General features: G+C 32.8%; 2 protein-coding genes across 2 annotated transcripts in view; both read right to left on the bottom strand.

The window, feature by feature from the left end:
- Positions 1-1,827: 1,827 nt before the first annotated feature.
- Positions 1,828-5,569, bottom strand: LOC135958588 (serine--tRNA ligase, mitochondrial-like). The gene is made up of 3 exons (XM_065509484.1): positions 5,418-5,569; positions 2,218-2,629; positions 1,828-2,156 (listed from the first exon to the last, which is right to left on the bottom strand). Exons 1-3 carry the CDS (start codon positions 5,567-5,569, stop codon positions 2,028-2,030), a joined length of 693 nt encoding a protein of 230 aa, XP_065365556.1. The 3' UTR covers positions 1,828-2,027.
- A 9,051-nt stretch (positions 5,570-14,620) lies between these two features.
- LOC135958094 (serine--tRNA ligase, mitochondrial-like) overlaps positions 14,621-16,650 on the bottom strand; it is a 142,065-nt gene continuing 140,035 nt past the window's right edge. Inside the window, exons 3-4 of the mRNA XM_065508959.1 lie at positions 15,007-15,376; positions 14,621-14,945 (exon numbers count right to left, since the gene is read on the bottom strand). Of these exons, the coding sequence (XP_065365031.1) occupies positions 14,817-14,945; positions 15,007-15,376 (499 nt within the window). The 3' untranslated portion in view covers positions 14,621-14,816. The remainder of the gene's footprint in view (positions 14,946-15,006; positions 15,377-16,650) is intronic.

The raw sequence follows: 16,650 nt of genomic DNA, 5'->3' as shown, positions 1-16,650 counted from the left end.
AATATAGACATAAATCACACGACCTAATTTCATGGTGATCGGTCCATAATTGGTCATAGCCCCCATATAACCCCACTTCCGAAAATCACTCAAAAACATAAATTATTGAAATTTTAAAAGAAATTTTTTTTTTGCTATTTTACTTAGTGTAGGGTTTTATATGGTCGGGCTTGACCGACCATACTTTCTTACTTGTTTTTTATTTAAACTGCGGGAAGTTTTATTAATTTGTTTATTTAATTTAGTTTGTAAATGCATAACAAATTTAATTAATAATTATGGCTGTCCGTCCAAGTAAACAAACTCAGCCTTGATCAAAATGGTATCGGTCGCAAAATGTCAAAAAGTACTGTATAAATGAATACACTTTTTGGAAAAAATTAATTAATTCACAATAGTTGTGTTCGCGTACTTGATAATTTGTAATAATTTGTACAAATTATCACTGGAAGTTACGGGATTCCATTCGTTTACTTTTAAAAACTTGTAACGAGAGAGCAAGAGAGTGTTAAAAGTAACAGTTCGTAGATAGAGAAGATGATATTTTTTACTGAACATTTTTTGTCCAGTAAAAAATATCAACATAAAAAATATGTTTAAACATATTGTTGCAAATGTAAACAAAACAAAAAAGTGGAAAATTATGATAATTTATAAGTTTTGCAAAGAAAATAAGTAAAATAACACAAAACAAACGTTTTAAATTGATTTATAATAAAATACAACTTATTTTTACAAATTGTTGTTCGCGTACTTTTTTGGATATTTTTTTCAGATTGAGAGTAAATGTTTGAGTTAAATGTTAATTAAAGTTACTGGATAATTTTTACTGGAAAGTAAGCGAACACACTTAATGTAATAAATTTCCTTTTTATTTTGACAATAACTACTTTATTCTTTTTGGCAAACACACACACACACATTTCTGTATGCTTATTAGTTTCTTTATTTTGAACACTATCACTTTATTCAATTTACTAACCTTTATTTTTCAAAAGCTGGTTCTATAAATTCCAAATAAAGGGTACAAAAATTCCTTGGCAAGGAGACTTCCTTTTTTTGGTTGGAGGATGAAATTCTTTTGTGTTTTATCCGTGGGAGAAGGACCAATGTTTTGGCGTATATCCGTTTCAAATCAATAAAAATAAAAACACAAGAATTATTAAATGATTAAATTGAAAATAAAAGAGCAGAATCTCTTTCCTTTATTAAAAATCAAATTTTACCTTTTTTCTATGTATTAAGCACGAAGAGCAATAAAAGGCTTGATAAACAAAGTTTAAATACCGTTAACGGTTTACTCGTTGAAAATAGTTTTCCAACAATGATGTAAACTAATGTAGTAAACCACTAGGATTTACACTTAGCAAAAAAATAACGAAAATAATAGCTTTGTACTTAAACACCAACCCTACTCCAGTTATTTGATAACAGCGGGTCCAAATATTTCCCGATTTTTCTTTTATTAGACTAACAACGAATGTATATGTCAAATAAAAAAAAATTGTTTAAAAATCGTTACTGACTCAAAAGTTATATGCATTTGAATTTAACAATTAAGAGCGTATATGCATTTTCCAATTTTTAATGCCGTTTTAAGAACTAAAAATTTCGACTTTTCTGACTGATATTTCATTTCGAATATGGATAAGATGGGAATCTTCAACACACCAACTTAAAATTTCAAATGTTGCTACATCTTTCTTTCTACAAGCATATGTGTCCTGAATTGGCTCTTGAATCAAATATATTTTTTTATCACTTAGTGCTTCATACACATCAATTTTACTTACGCAGGGCTTGAGCTTAAAGAAGAGATAGAGGTAGAAAATGTGGAAAATCTTTTCAATCTCATCTCCTTTTTAATGAGCTTGAGTTCAGATTTATATAAACAATATTTATTTAATTGTGTAGCATATTCAGCAACAATTAACAATATATTAACACAATGTTTTTAAATAAATCGATAAACAATTTTCAAAATAAAAAAATTTTAAATAGTACAATATTTACAAACATTCACACAGTTATAGTTTTGAATTAGACTTAATATGTTTTACTAATTTAATCTCTGGAATACTTTTTTCTTTACCAACTTCGGATTTTCTTAAATAATTTAAGAGAATATTGGGCAATTTCACAGTGTTTTTATCTATCTACAAGTTGAGAAAAAATGTAAGTGAAATATTAAAAAAAAAGTAAATAATTTGTATATACCTGATTAGATTCGACCAGACTAATCAATAACCTAGGTATAGCTGATGCAGTCCCATTTACAGTATGTGCGTAAAGTACATCACCGCTATTTGCAATGTATTTTATATTAAGGCGTTTAGATTGGTAGTCTGTACAGTTACTGCAACTTGAAATTTCACCCCACAATTTCCTTCCGGGCATCCATGTTTCAATATCATATTTTTGATAAGCAGAAGCTCCTAGCTCTGTCGGTGGCATATCTAAAAGTCTAAAATTTAGATCTAGCTTTTTGAATAAATCCATTTCTAAATCTTTGAAGCTTTCCAACATATCTTCGGATTGATTTTGAGAACAGACAGAAAACATTTCGACTTTGGTGAACTGGTGAACTCTACAAAGAAAAGTAATTAAATATATATAATTTTTTTTAATTCTTTTTCAGTCTTATCTTATTTTCTAAATTTTTTGTGCTCTAAATTTTGAACATCGGTCAGTCAAAAGCAGAGTTTAAAATTACTACTATATTAGTCAAAAAATTGCAAAAAAATTCATAATTTTACATGAAAACTGCAACAAATATTTAACAAGATAATATTTCATTGTATACATACTAAAAATATAAATACTATTTACGAATTCCATATATGCACAAGCTTCATGGTAGAAATATTTGTCGCAGTTTTTCCAAAAATATTTTGCCTTACACAATATTTTACGTTGCAGCTAGAAACAAAATGAAAATTTTTCATTTTTAAAACATTTGCTGCCTAAATATATGTATATTTTTGGTTAGCAAAAACAAATGAAATTACTTGTGTATAATATACAAAAAAATTACTACAAAAACATCATACATGCAAACAAATTGCAGCGTGAAAACCATAAACTGCAAACGATATGCGCAGTGAAAAATTCAAACAATGAAAATATGGAAGATGCTAAAAGTAGACTGCCAAACCATACGAAGTTGAAAACTGTAAAATACGAAATTGTGCAAAGTTAAAAATGTTTAAAGCGAAAATGTTTATTTTTAAAATATTTCCGCCGCATATATGGTTTTGTTTTGCCGCATATAGTCATTGAGTAGAAAAATGTGAAAAAAACTATGAAGTTGATTTGGGTGTACAAAATAAAAAAATGTATTGAAATGTGTGTTAATAAAGAATTTTAGTGCAATAAAATAGAAGTTTTATTTTTTGAGGTATGTAATTGTATGTATTGTGAAAGATAGCAATGCAGTGAAAATTAAATTAAATAAGATTCTGGACAAAGGATAGCTAACGGAGGATATTATTATTGAATTTTTTGATTGATTGGCTTTTTTAATACGAATTCAAATGTATTTATGCTGGTGGTAATAGGAGTCCAGAAAAATTAGTAAGAAAAAAAATAATTTTGTATGTAAAGCGGTTAAAAAAGGATATATAATGCAACAACAAAATGTGAGAAAAACAAAATACCATAAATAACAGGATCAGTCATTTTATGAATAAAATCTTGTACATTCAAATGTTTCCTTTCGTAAAATTTGTAACAGGAGAACAAACAAAAAAATAAGCAGCATAGAAAATAATTGTGGAAGAACAATTTTATGTGTAAGATATAATGCAAAAAAGGCACAGGTATAAGTACAACCGGAGCAAAACGAAATTAACTGCAACAACATCAACTTATACACACAAGTAGGTAATTATGATATAAAATTGCTGTTTGTGTGTACATACAACAACAATTTATGCAAAAATCATAAACAAATACATAAATAGGTTCAATCGTGATCGTGAGTGATTTTGTAGCAGGAGAAAAAAGGATAAAGAGGAATGATAGAAAATGTAAGCATCAACAAAAGAAATGAAAAGAGTTAAAAAGGGATAGAAAATGCAACAACCTGTTCACCAAAAATGTTTAACCGCTTTACATACAAAATTATTTTTTTCTTACTAATTTTTCTGGACTCCTATTACCACCAGCATAAATACATTTGAATTCGTATTAAAAAAGCCAATCAATCAAAAAATTCAATAATAATATCCTCCGCTAGCTATCCTTTGTCCAGAATCTTATTTAATTTAATTTTCACTGCATTGCTATCTTTCACAATACATACAATTACATACCTCAAAAAATAAAACTTCTATTTTATTGCACTAAAATTCTTTATTAGGTTAGGTTAGGTTTAGAAGGGTGTACACAAAGTGTACTTCCACCCAGAGACCTTGAGGTCCATTGTGATTCCCTTCGATAGAGATAGAAAAAAGATAAAGATAATAGCATTAGAATAAGCAAAAAAGAAGTCCAAAATTCCGTCTGATAAGAAGAAGAAGAAAGAAAGGAAAAATTAGTCTTTTCACGGATTTGGACCTGCCGTAGAACGTCCCTTAAATAGCCACCCTATTCCCTTAATGAAACCTAGTATGTTGCTTAGTTTGCAGCCAGCAACATTACCAAGTTCATCCAGAAATCTATTTCCTAGCCATTTAAGTCTATGACCCTGTAGCATAGGGCAGTTGCACATAATGTGCTCTACTGTCTCTATCTCCTCTGCATCCCCACATACTCTACAGAAGTCCTGTGTGTCGGTATCCCACTTTCCCTTAAAGGCTCCAATTGAGCAGTGACCGGTTATCACTCCTACTAGAATCCTGAGATTGTACCTATCCAACTCTAACAGTGTCCCAGTCGCGTTCGCATTCAGTCTTGGCCATAAGGCCCTGGACACTTTGCAATCTGTTCTACTGCACCAGGATCGATTCGTGCAGTCCCGGAATCTTTCGTAGATTACCCTGTAGTAGTGACAAATGGGTGGTCTAACAGCCCGTTCCCTAGTGTCATGGTCCAAATCGGAACCATGTCTAGCAAGTTCATCTGCTACCTCGTTACCCTGTATATCACAGTGCCCTGGCACCCAACACAATCTCACTGAGTAATGTGCCAATAGCTCCTCCAGAGCTCTCCTACAGTCCTCTACTAGGTTGGAGTGTATTAAATGACATTCCAAGGCCTTCAGTGCTGCCTGACTGTCTACATATATTGTCACTGAAGACCCCCTATTTATGTGTGTCCCTATCAACTCTGTGGCTTTCCAGATCGCGAAGATCTCTGCCTGGAAGACGCTACACTCGTTAGGGAGTCTATATGAGCGCTTGATGTCTTGGTCGACCAAATATACCCCGGCCCCCGTACCAGAATCCATTTTGGAACCGTCTGTGAAAACTGCGCACCCATCAAACAGTTGATCGGATCCAGCCCACTTATCCCTGGTGGGGAATTCTACTGGGGGTGAAGCACCAAAGCTGAAGGTTGCGACCTTATAGTCAGAGATTCCAGATGGAGTAATGCCCTGACTAACAAGACCTGCTTCATACAGTATCATAGTGTGTCCCATCCGCAAGGATGTGTGGATCCACTGCATCATACGGCATATACACCGAAGCCAAAGTCAGCGTCCGCTCACCCCTGGTTTCCCTATTCACAACAGTGATGTCACCGCCCCTAAAAGAATGAGAAATTATTAGTTTGAGTTCTCTCCTTGCCAGGATACACGTTCTTACCTTGTCCTCAGTGGACGGGATAAATAACGTGTATCCCGCTATCCCTAACCCGCAAACCTTATTTTGGTTAATCCAAGGTTCTTGGATCAGGGCCACATCGGTCTGGGATTTGGTGAGAAAGTTTGCCAATTCTGTTGAGGCCGCTTCACAATGATGCAGGTTTATCTGCACCACCAGCAGCCTCTTTGGTAGTGTCATGTTTCGAATACCGAAACCTGACAGTGCCAAAACCAAAATTGACAACCCCTTTCACCTTGTCCAAAATCTCGAGGGATTTACGATCCACTGCGAACCGGAAATCCCTCCCGTTGTTCTCCTTACACACCATGGAGGCTACCGCCTTCCATTGGTCTATAGGGAGATCAACATTCTGTTTTTTCAACAGTGCCAATATGGTTTCCACCGGTCTTACGGGTGGAGGAATCCATACTGTCACTATTGACCTTAATGGTAACTCTGAAGCGCGTATCACTTCAAGTTTTAAGGCTGGATTAAGGTCGCCAAGTTTCCCAACTACGGTCCTTAAAAATTCAAATGAATTTTTATTTCCGCAGTTTATGACCTTGACTCCCTTAGCCCAGTCAGCACCTTTAAAAGATACGTCTTCAGAGCTACCACTATGGGAAGCCATCTCATCCAAGAGTCTAGCCTCAAGCAGCTGCCATTGATCGGTACTGATCTTCCCATCCGGATCATTCCGATCAATAATCGCTGCCTGAAGATATACGTCCTGACTCAGGGACTTCTTTAGCTTCTTTGTTGACGAGGAAGGCTGGTCGTCCCCAGATCTAGCCCTCTTAATGGTCTCCTTTTGGTTACCCTTAAGAGTGCTAGATGGGGTTACACCAGCATTCCCCGAAGCCTTGCTGCATCCTGGTGCCTTCGATGACGAGGTTTGAGGACCACCGGATCCGTTTCCCTTAATGTTACCCATACGGGCACCCTTAAGAGAATCGGCCGGAGGATTCTTCATTCCCTTCGCACCTGACCCCATTATGGGAGGCTTCTTGTTACCATCCACAGTTCTAGCCGAAGCACCGATTTGTAGGATGGTAGAAGAGCCCCCCTCCTTAGTTGTTACCGCACTGCTAGTGGTTGGAGCTGTCGACCTTATACCCTTTTGGGTGTCAGCCAGATCGACAGCAGCTACCACTTGCTGCTCAACAGGAGAAGACTCTCCCAAGAGTACACTAACAGGGCCGTAGATTCTTTCAAATCTAGCGACGTCCTGTCTGTGCTTCTTGAGAAGGTACTTCTCCTTTGCAGTTAATGACCCAGGATCTCTCTTTCCCATCTTTGCCAGAAAGGCAAGAGATTTCCTAGTGCCATTTTTTGCCCTATCCTCTTTCGTTCGGCCTGGCTTATCAGTGTCTCGTGGAGTGGCATTAGGCAACTCCTCCACGGCGGCCTGCCGAACAAGATTGGCGACCTTAGCGCCATGTGGATCATCTTCTGCCGAACGGCTCCTTTGGTTATCCTTGTCACTAGCAGTGGGAGGGGATGTTTCCGTTATCTGATTCTGAGCAGCAATCATAGTGATCTCATGCTCATCATCAGATAACAGAGCCAACTCCTCCAACCTCTGAGTGGCACTAGTTTCCCCAAAGGAGTCTTTCGACAGTCCCAAAAGACCATCCACATCCAGTTCACTCACCTGTCCTTCATGCTCTAGAATCCGAGCATGTACGTCTGTCAGGGTTAATTCACCCTCTAGGGTGCTGTCCGAAACCCCCCCTTCCGATTCCCTAGTTTCCCTGAAATCGGAAGTCTCCTCTGTAGTTGTATTTGAATTTTTAGGATCTATTTTGTTCCCACGAGTAGGCACGTAAAGACGGACCATCCACGCAGTGACGGCGTGCGTGGACTGGGCAACTACATTACAACAGCGTATTACCCTGACGCTGAGGGGAGCTGTTAGCGGTTAGTTTCTTTATACACTAACTAACCATCCAGGTCCTCGGCACTGCTACCACTCACCTTGACCTTAAGAGTGTATATGTTTCGTGACCCCCCAGGTAAAGCCTCTACTATACAAGTGGCGAACTCAAGCGTGGATATCACGAGACGATATATGTCATAATAATTGACGCGACAGCTACTGGACACACTATCGCCCCAATATCTTGACAAGATGAGTAACCTTTGGTTAATACGCTCCTTTGAAGTCGCGACCTCCTTTGCGAAAGTGCCAGGAAAACATGCTCAATCGCAGAGGAGGTCTAGACCACAGAGTGTATATAAGCCCTCGCATCGCTTCAAGATCGTTACCCAGGCGAAGGAAATTCTTTATTAACACACATTTCAATAAAATTTTTTATTTTGTACACCCAAATCAACTTCATAGTTTTTTTCACATTTTTCTACTCAATGACTATATGCGGCAAAACAAAACCATATATGCGGCGGAAATATTTTAAAAATAAACATTTTCGCTTTAAACATTTTTAACTTTGCACAATTTCGTATTTTACATTTTTCAACTTCGTATGGTTTGGCAGTCTACTTTTAGCATCTTCCATATTTTCATTGTTTGAATTTTTCACTGCGCATATCGTTTGCAGTTTATGGTTTTCACGCTGCAATTTGTTTGCATGTATGATGTTTTTGTAGTAATTTTTTTGTATATTATACACAAGCAATTTCATTTGTTTTTGCTAACCAAAAATATACATATATTTAGGCAACAAATGTTTTAAAAATGAAAAATTTTCATTTTGTCTTCTAGCTGCAACGTAAAATATTTTGTAAGGCAAAATATTTTTGGAAAAACTGCGACAAATATTTCTACCATGAAGCTTGTGCATATATGGCATTGATTTATAGTTTGTATATTTTCAGTATTTGTGCACATTAATATGAAAACGATTCATATTTATTGCGCAGTCGGTAGTCAAATGTAAAAAACGTTTAACTAATTTTAAACCCTGGTCAAAAGTAACTACTCTTTGAATAGTCTAATATTTCTATCGAATTATTAAATCTTTAAAACACGCTTACAAATACAAATAATAACAAACAATACGAAAATTTTTCTAAGATTAATGATAACACAGGTCAACAGCAAAAAAAGGCTTTAATAACCACTATATAGATTTGATGTACCTGACCACCTACCTAACTAATTAATTAAAATTATAAATTTAATTAAATTAATGATTAGTACGATATCATTAAAACAAATCATGAAAAATCGAAAACGGCAGATCATAAATATTGATTGACTATTTTGGATTTTTTTTCACAATTAAGTTGAGTAAAAATGTGGGAGAAATTGTTCTTATTACTTATCGCAAAGCCACATGTAATAGGAACAAAATAAGATATCGATCATAAATATCGATTGATTATTTTGGAATTTATTCACAATTAAGTGAATTCGTTCATTTTCACAAAATTTTAGTTTTTTGTTTGATATACATAAAATTGAGTACATAGTTAATGTTCTTCTTTCGATTGATTAAATTTTGAAAACATTTCCCCCATGTTGTGTACACATTTTCACATCGAAATTCATTTAATTTTTACGATTGCGATAGCAATCTAATAAACGCATGCACGCTGAATTGCTATTCTTTTAACTACAGCAAAATTAAAGTGCATTCGGATAAATATAAACCGTGCCGGAAATCGATTGAAAGTTGTAAAATTGGGTAAATAATGGTATTTTTTCGATATCTTAAAAAAATGTCCTATTTAAATAAAATTTTCTAAACATTTGAAGTAAATCTAAACTTTTAGTGAAAATTGTCTTTCTATCAAGGTATAAAACATGAATATCGAGTGAAAAATAACCAAGTTATTAGCATCTCCTAACTTTTACATGCAAACTCAATGTTTTGCATGTAAAAGTTATGTAAACAACTATGTTCTACACATAAATGCGAGTAAAATATGCGTAAACTAGTACTTTTTGCTCAATATATGGTCAGAGAAAACTCGTATAACTCGTAAATAGAATTAACTAAAAAAAACTTTTGTAATTAAGAATGTAATATTAATGTATTATTACACAAAAATGTACTGTTATACAAACGGCCTATATAACCTTACTGTGTTGTGGCCTTCCAAAACTTTTTTTCTTTATTTATTCCACTTGGGACATAGGGCTTCTACATTGAAGTTGCAACTAATTTTATCATTACAAATCACTGCTTCACAAATGCGTCGCAGTGCGCAGCTGCATAGACACCTCAACAGCATATTGAAAGACTACCTACTTTTTCCGACACTGTATATTAAAATCGAGATGCAATATAAAACAGGTGTTTTCTAAAGGCCAGCAAAGCGGACCGGGTTCAGCTTGTATTTCATAAAAATGGATGTGTGTATGTATGTTCCGTATGGACTCAAAAATGGCTGGACCGATTTTGATGAAATTTTCACGGAATCTTTAGAGAAGTCTTTTGGGTAAGTCAGTTTTTTTTTTTTATTTTCGGTCTGTGATAAACAATTTTGTTTACTCTTGTATATAAGGTGCACGAATAAGAAATTTCCTTATGAAATCTACTTTAATAAAACAAAAACGTAAAAAATACGGCCCTTTTTACAAGTTCCAACTTTGGATTCGTATAACTTTTTATAAGGAAGAGATAACTGTTAGCAAGTTTTTTTATTTTATTTATAATTTTATAGCCAATATAGCTGATATTTTAAAAATAAATTACGACCCTCCGTAGGCCCGCCATATCTAAAAAAACATAAAAAGATCGAGTACTTGTAAGCGTATTTTTAGTAGAACTTCTCAAGGACTATTTATATTTAAAATTTCAGCTCATTCGGAGCATAAATGGATTTTTGGAGGTTTTTTTTTAAAAAAAATTGAGACCCGAGGTGACCAACTTTGAGGCGCTACGCACTGGCCCCCAATATCGCTAGGAAGCTGAACAAACGTAAATCAACACATAATCACCTCAGCTCAAACTACGTGAAATTTCATAACAATATCTCCAAAGTTCCCAAGATACCGAATTGCGCGAAAATATAAGTAAATTTAGCTTAACACCCTTGCATGAATTTTATTTCAATTTTTGAAAAACAAAATAAAATTTTTCTTAAAACTATAAGTGCCATTTTTTGACTTCGTATTTAAATATGAATTATATTTAAGTTCAATTTAAATACGTAAAGTGTTTTTTTAGGTGATACTTAAATGGACATTTAGGCCCTAATTTTGTAAATCACGTCACCAAAGTGATAGTTATGTGCAAAGCAAAAACAACAATTCACACATTTCAAAAATTTGTTTGTGTGGCGCTATATTTTTTTTACAGCGCACAGTGGTATGAGAAAACAAGTAAGAAAGTATGGTCGGTCAAGCCCGACCATATAATACCCTACACCAAGTAAATGAGTAAAAATATTTTTCTTTTAAAATATCAATAATTTATATTCGTGAGTGATTTTCGGAAGTGGGCCTTATATGGGAGCTATGACCAATTATGGACCGATCACCATGAAATTAGGTCGTGTGATTTATGTCTATATTAAAGTTAACTGTGTTGAATTGTGTGTGTATACCAACATTTTTAAGCGATTTATGTACGTTATGACTAATTATTAGCTATGACTAATTATGGACCGATCGTAACAAAATTTGGTGACATGAATTTTGTATATATAAAACTTATGTGCAGCGAAATTTGTGTAGATACATAGATAAATTAAACATTTATGACCGATAAAGTCCAATTTCGAGGGGACATTTGTATGGGGGCTAGGTGAAATAATGGACAGATTTCAGCCAGTTTCAATAGGCTTGGTCCTTGGGCCGAAAAAATAATATGTACCAAATTTGATCGAAATATCTTCAAAATTGCGACCTGCACAAGGTTTACATGGACAGCCAGCCAACCAGACGGATGAACATCGTTTAATCGACTCAGAAAGTGATTCTAAGTCGATCGGTATACTTTAAGGTGAGTGTTAGACTAATATTTTTGGGCGTTACAAACATCTGCACAAATGCATAATACCCTCCCCACTATGGTGGTGTAGAGTATAAAAAAGAGAGAGAACATGCGCAAAGAAGAAATGTCGACTTTAAGTTTTGAATTTTGACCGCATGGGCCTACCAGGGATGCGGCCATTGTTCCCCAAAGTAGGACACCTCGGGTATGTTCAATTTTTAAAACGATCCTATTTCTTTGTCTGAGTTCTGATTTCAAAAAACTTACACATATAGAATCTTCTCATCGAGCACTACAAAAAAACTCGTCGAAGCTATCAATTATCTCTTATCGCATTTGAAAATTAAATTTTCAACATTTTTAACCACCCTACTCAAGTTATTTGAGTTATTTGAGATGAAGTGAAGTTTAAAATTTACAAAAAAAAAAGCAAAACTATATTGACCTTATAATAAAAATAATCGTAATAGTCAAATCGACCGACCGTAGAGTGACTATTGATGTATTAGCAAAAAAGGAAGAAGAAGATATGAAGCTCACAAAGCAATTACCGACACAAAAAATAATATTAATAAAATTCAAGAATATCACCGTAAAGTACAACAAACTAATATGCTCTAAAGAAATAATAAATTTTAAATTAATGAAATAAAGATAGATATGTATTTTGCAATAAATAATATCAAAATAATTTAAATTATGTGCATATAACCACTTGCCGTAATAGCATAATATATTTATCCACTTCTAACACCCACCTTAAAGTATACCGATCGACTTAGAATCACTTTCTGAGTCGATTAAGCTATTTCGATCAAATTTGGTACATATTATTTTTTCGGCTCAAGGACCAAGCCTATTGAAACTGGCTGAAATCGGTCTACTATTTCACCTAGCCCCCATTCAAATGTCCTCCCGAAATTGGACTTTATCGGTCATAAATGTTTAATTTATATATGTATCTCCACAAATTCCGCTCCAAATAAGTTTTATATACACAAAATTCATGTCACCAAATTTTGTTACGATCGGTCCATAATTAGTCATAGCTCCCATATAGACCCGCTTCCGAAAATCACTTTAACGTGCATAAATCGCTTAAAAATGTTGGTAAACACACAAAATTCAACATAGTTAACTTTAATATAGACATAAATCACACGACCTAATTTCATGGTGATCGGTCCATAATTGGTCATAGCCCCCATATAACCCCACTTCCGAAAATCACTCAAAAACATAAATTATTGAAATTTTAAAAGAAATTTTTTTTTTGCTATTTTACTTAGTGTAGGGTTTTATATGGTCGGGCTTGACCGACCATACTTTCTTACTTGTTTTTTATTTAAACTGCGGGAAGTTTTATTAATTTGTTTATTTAATTTAGTTTGTAAATGCATAACAAATTTAATTAATAATTATGGCTGTCCGTCCAAGTAAACAAACTCAGCCTTGATCAAAATGGTATCGGTCGCAAAATGTCAAAAAGTACTGTATAAATGAATACACTTTTTGGAAAAAATTAATTAATTCACAATAGTTGTGTTCGCGTACTTGATAATTTGTAATAATTTGTACAAATTATCACTGGAAGTTACGGGATTCCGTTCGTTTACTTTTAAAAACTTGTAACGAGAGAGCAAGAGTGTTAAAAGTAACAGTTCGTAGATAGAGAAGATGATATTTTTTACTGAACATTTTTTGTCCAGTAAAAAATATCAACATAAAAAATATGTTTAAACATATTGTTGCAAATGTAAACAAAACAAAAAAGTGGAAAATTATGATAATTTATAAGTTTTGCAAAGAAAATAAGTAAAATAACACAAAACAAACGTTTTAAATTGATTTATAATAAAATACAACTTATTTTTACAAATTGTTGTTCGCGTACTTTTTTGGATATTTTTTTCAGATTGAGAGTAAATGTTTGAGTTAAATGTTAATTAAAGTTACTGGATAATTTTTACTGGAAAGTAAGCGAACACACTTAATGTAATAAATTTCCTTTTTATTTTGACAATAACTACTTTATTCTTTTTGGCAAACACACACACACACATTTCTGTATGCTTATTAGTTTCTTTATTTTGAACACTATCACTTTATTCAATTTACTAACCTTTATTTTTCAAAAGCTGGTTCTATAAATTCCAAATAAAGGGTACAAAAATTCCTTGGCAAGGAGACTTCCTTTTTTTGGTTGGAGGATGAAATTCTTTTGTGTTTTATCCGTGGGAGAAGGACCAATGTTTTGGCGTATATCCGTTTCAAATCAATAAAAATAAAAACACAAGAATTATTAAATGATTAAATTGAAAATAAAAGAGTAGAATCTCTTTCCTTTATTAAAAATCAAATTTTACCTTTTTTCTATGTATTAAGCACGAAGAGCAATAAAAGGCTTGATAAACAAAGTTTAAATACCGTTAACGGTTTACTCGTTGAAAATAGTTTTCCAACAATGATGTAAACTAATGTAGTAAACCACTAGGATTTACACTTAGCAAAAAAATAACGAAAATAATAGCTTTGTACTTAAACACCAACCCTACTCCAGTTATTTGATAACAGCGGGTCCAAATATTTCCCGATTTTTCTTTTATTAGACTAACAACGAATGTATATGTCAAATAAAAAAAAATTGTTTAAAAATCGTTACTGACTCAAAAGTTATATGCATTTGAATTTAACAATTAAGAGCGTATATGCATTTTCCAATTTTTAATGCCGTTTTAAGAACTAAAAATTTCGACTTTTCTGACTGATATTTCATTTCGAATATGGATAAGATGGGAATCTTCAACACACCAACTTAAAATTTCAAATGTTGCTACATCTTTCTTTCTACAAGCATATGTGTCCTGAATTGGCTCTTGAATCAAATATATTTTTTTATCACTTAGTGCTTCATACACATCAATTTTACTTACGCAGGGCTTGAGCTTAAAGAAGAGATAGAGGTAGAAAATGTGGAAAATCTTTTCAATCTCATCTCCTTTTTAATGAGCTTGAGTTCAGATTTATATAAACAATATTTATTTAATTGTGTAGCATATTCAGCAACAATTAACAATATATTAACACAATGTTTTTAAATAAATCGATAAACAATTTTCAAAATAAAAAAATTTTAAATAGTACAATATTTACATTCACACAGTTATAGTTTTGAATTAGACTTAATATGTTTTACTAATTTAATCTCTGGAATACTTTTTTCTTTACCAACTTCGGATTTTCTTAAATAATTTAAGAGAATATTGGGCAATTTCACAGTGTTTTTATCTATCTACAAGTTGAGAAAAAATGTAAGTGAAATATTAAAAAAAAAGTAAATAATTTGTATATACCTGATTAGATTCGACCAGACTAATCAATAACCTAGGTATAGCTGATGCAGTCCCATTTACAGTATGTGCGTAAAGTACATCACCGCTATTTGCAATGTATTTTATATTAAGGCGTTTAGATTGGTAGTCTGTACAGTTACTGCAACTTGAAATTTCACCCCACAATTTCCTTCCGGGCATCCATGTTTCAATATCATATTTTTGATAAGCAGAAGCTCCTAGCTCTGTCGGTGGCATATCTAAAAGTCTAAAATTTAGATCTAGCTTTTTGAATAAATCCATTTCTAAATCTTTGAAGCTTTCCAACATATCTTCGGATTGATTTTGAGAACAGACAGAAAACATTTCGACTTTGGTGAACTGGTGAACTCTACAAAGAAAAGTAATTAAATATATATAATTTTTTTTAATTCTTTTTCAGTCTTATCTTATTTTCTAAATTTTTTGTGCTCTAAATTTTGAACATCGGTCAGTCAAAAGCAGAGTTTAAAATTACTACTATATTAGTCAAAAAATTGCAAAAAAATTCATAATTTTACATGAAAACTGAAACAAATATTTAACAAGATAATATTTCATTGTATACATACTAAAAATATAAATACTATTTACGAATTCCATATATGCACAAGCTTCATGGTAGAAATATTTGTCGCAGTTTTTCCAAAAATATTTTGCCTTACACAATATTTTACGTTGCAGCTAGAAACAAAATGAAAATTTTTCATTTTTAAAACATTTGCTGCCTAAATATATGTATATTTTTGGTTAGCAAAAACAAATGAAATTACTTGTGTATAATATACAAAAAAATTACTACAAAAACATCATACATGCAAACAAATTGCAGCGTGAAAACCATAAACTGCAAACGATATGCGCAGTGAAAAATTCAAACAATGAAAATATGGAAGATGCTAAAAGTAGACTGCCAAACCATACGAAGTTGAAAACTGTAAAATACGAAATTGTGCAAAGTTAAAAATGTTTAAAGCGAAAATGTTTATTTTTAAAATATTTCCGCCGCATATATGGTTTTGTTTTGCCGCATATAGTCATTGAGTAGAAAAATGTGAAAAAAACTATGAAGTTGATTTGGGTGTACAAAATAAAAAAATGTATTGAAATGTGTGTTAATAAAGAATTTTAGTGCAATAAAATAGAAGTTTTATTTTTTGAGGTATGTAATTGTATGTATTGTGAAAGATAGCAATGCAGTGAAAATTAAATTAAATAAGATTCTGGACAAAGGATAGCTAACGGAGGATATTATTATTGAATTTTTTGATTGATTGGCTTTTTTAATACGAATTCAAATGTATTTATGCTGGTGGTAATAGGAGTCCAGAAAAATTAGTAAGAAAAAAAATAATTTTGTATGTAAAGCGGTTAAAAAAGGATATATAATGCAACAACAAAATGTGAGAAAAACAAAATACCATAAATAACAGGATCAGTCATTTTATGAATAAAATCTTGTACATTCAAATGTTTCCTTTCGTAAAATTTGTAACAGGAGAACAAACAAAAAAATAAGCAGCATAGAAAATAATTGTGGAAGAACAATTTTATGTGTAAGATATAATGCAAAAAAGGCACAGGTATAAGTACAACCGGAGCAAAACGAAATTAACTGCAACAACA

Source organism: Calliphora vicina, chromosome 4 (genome assembly GCF_958450345.1).
Source record: "Calliphora vicina chromosome 4, idCalVici1.1, whole genome shotgun sequence".
Classification (NCBI taxonomy): domain Eukaryota; kingdom Metazoa; phylum Arthropoda; class Insecta; order Diptera; family Calliphoridae; genus Calliphora; species Calliphora vicina.
Note: the sequence above shows the minus strand (reverse complement) of the source record. Positions and strands in the feature narration are given on the sequence as shown.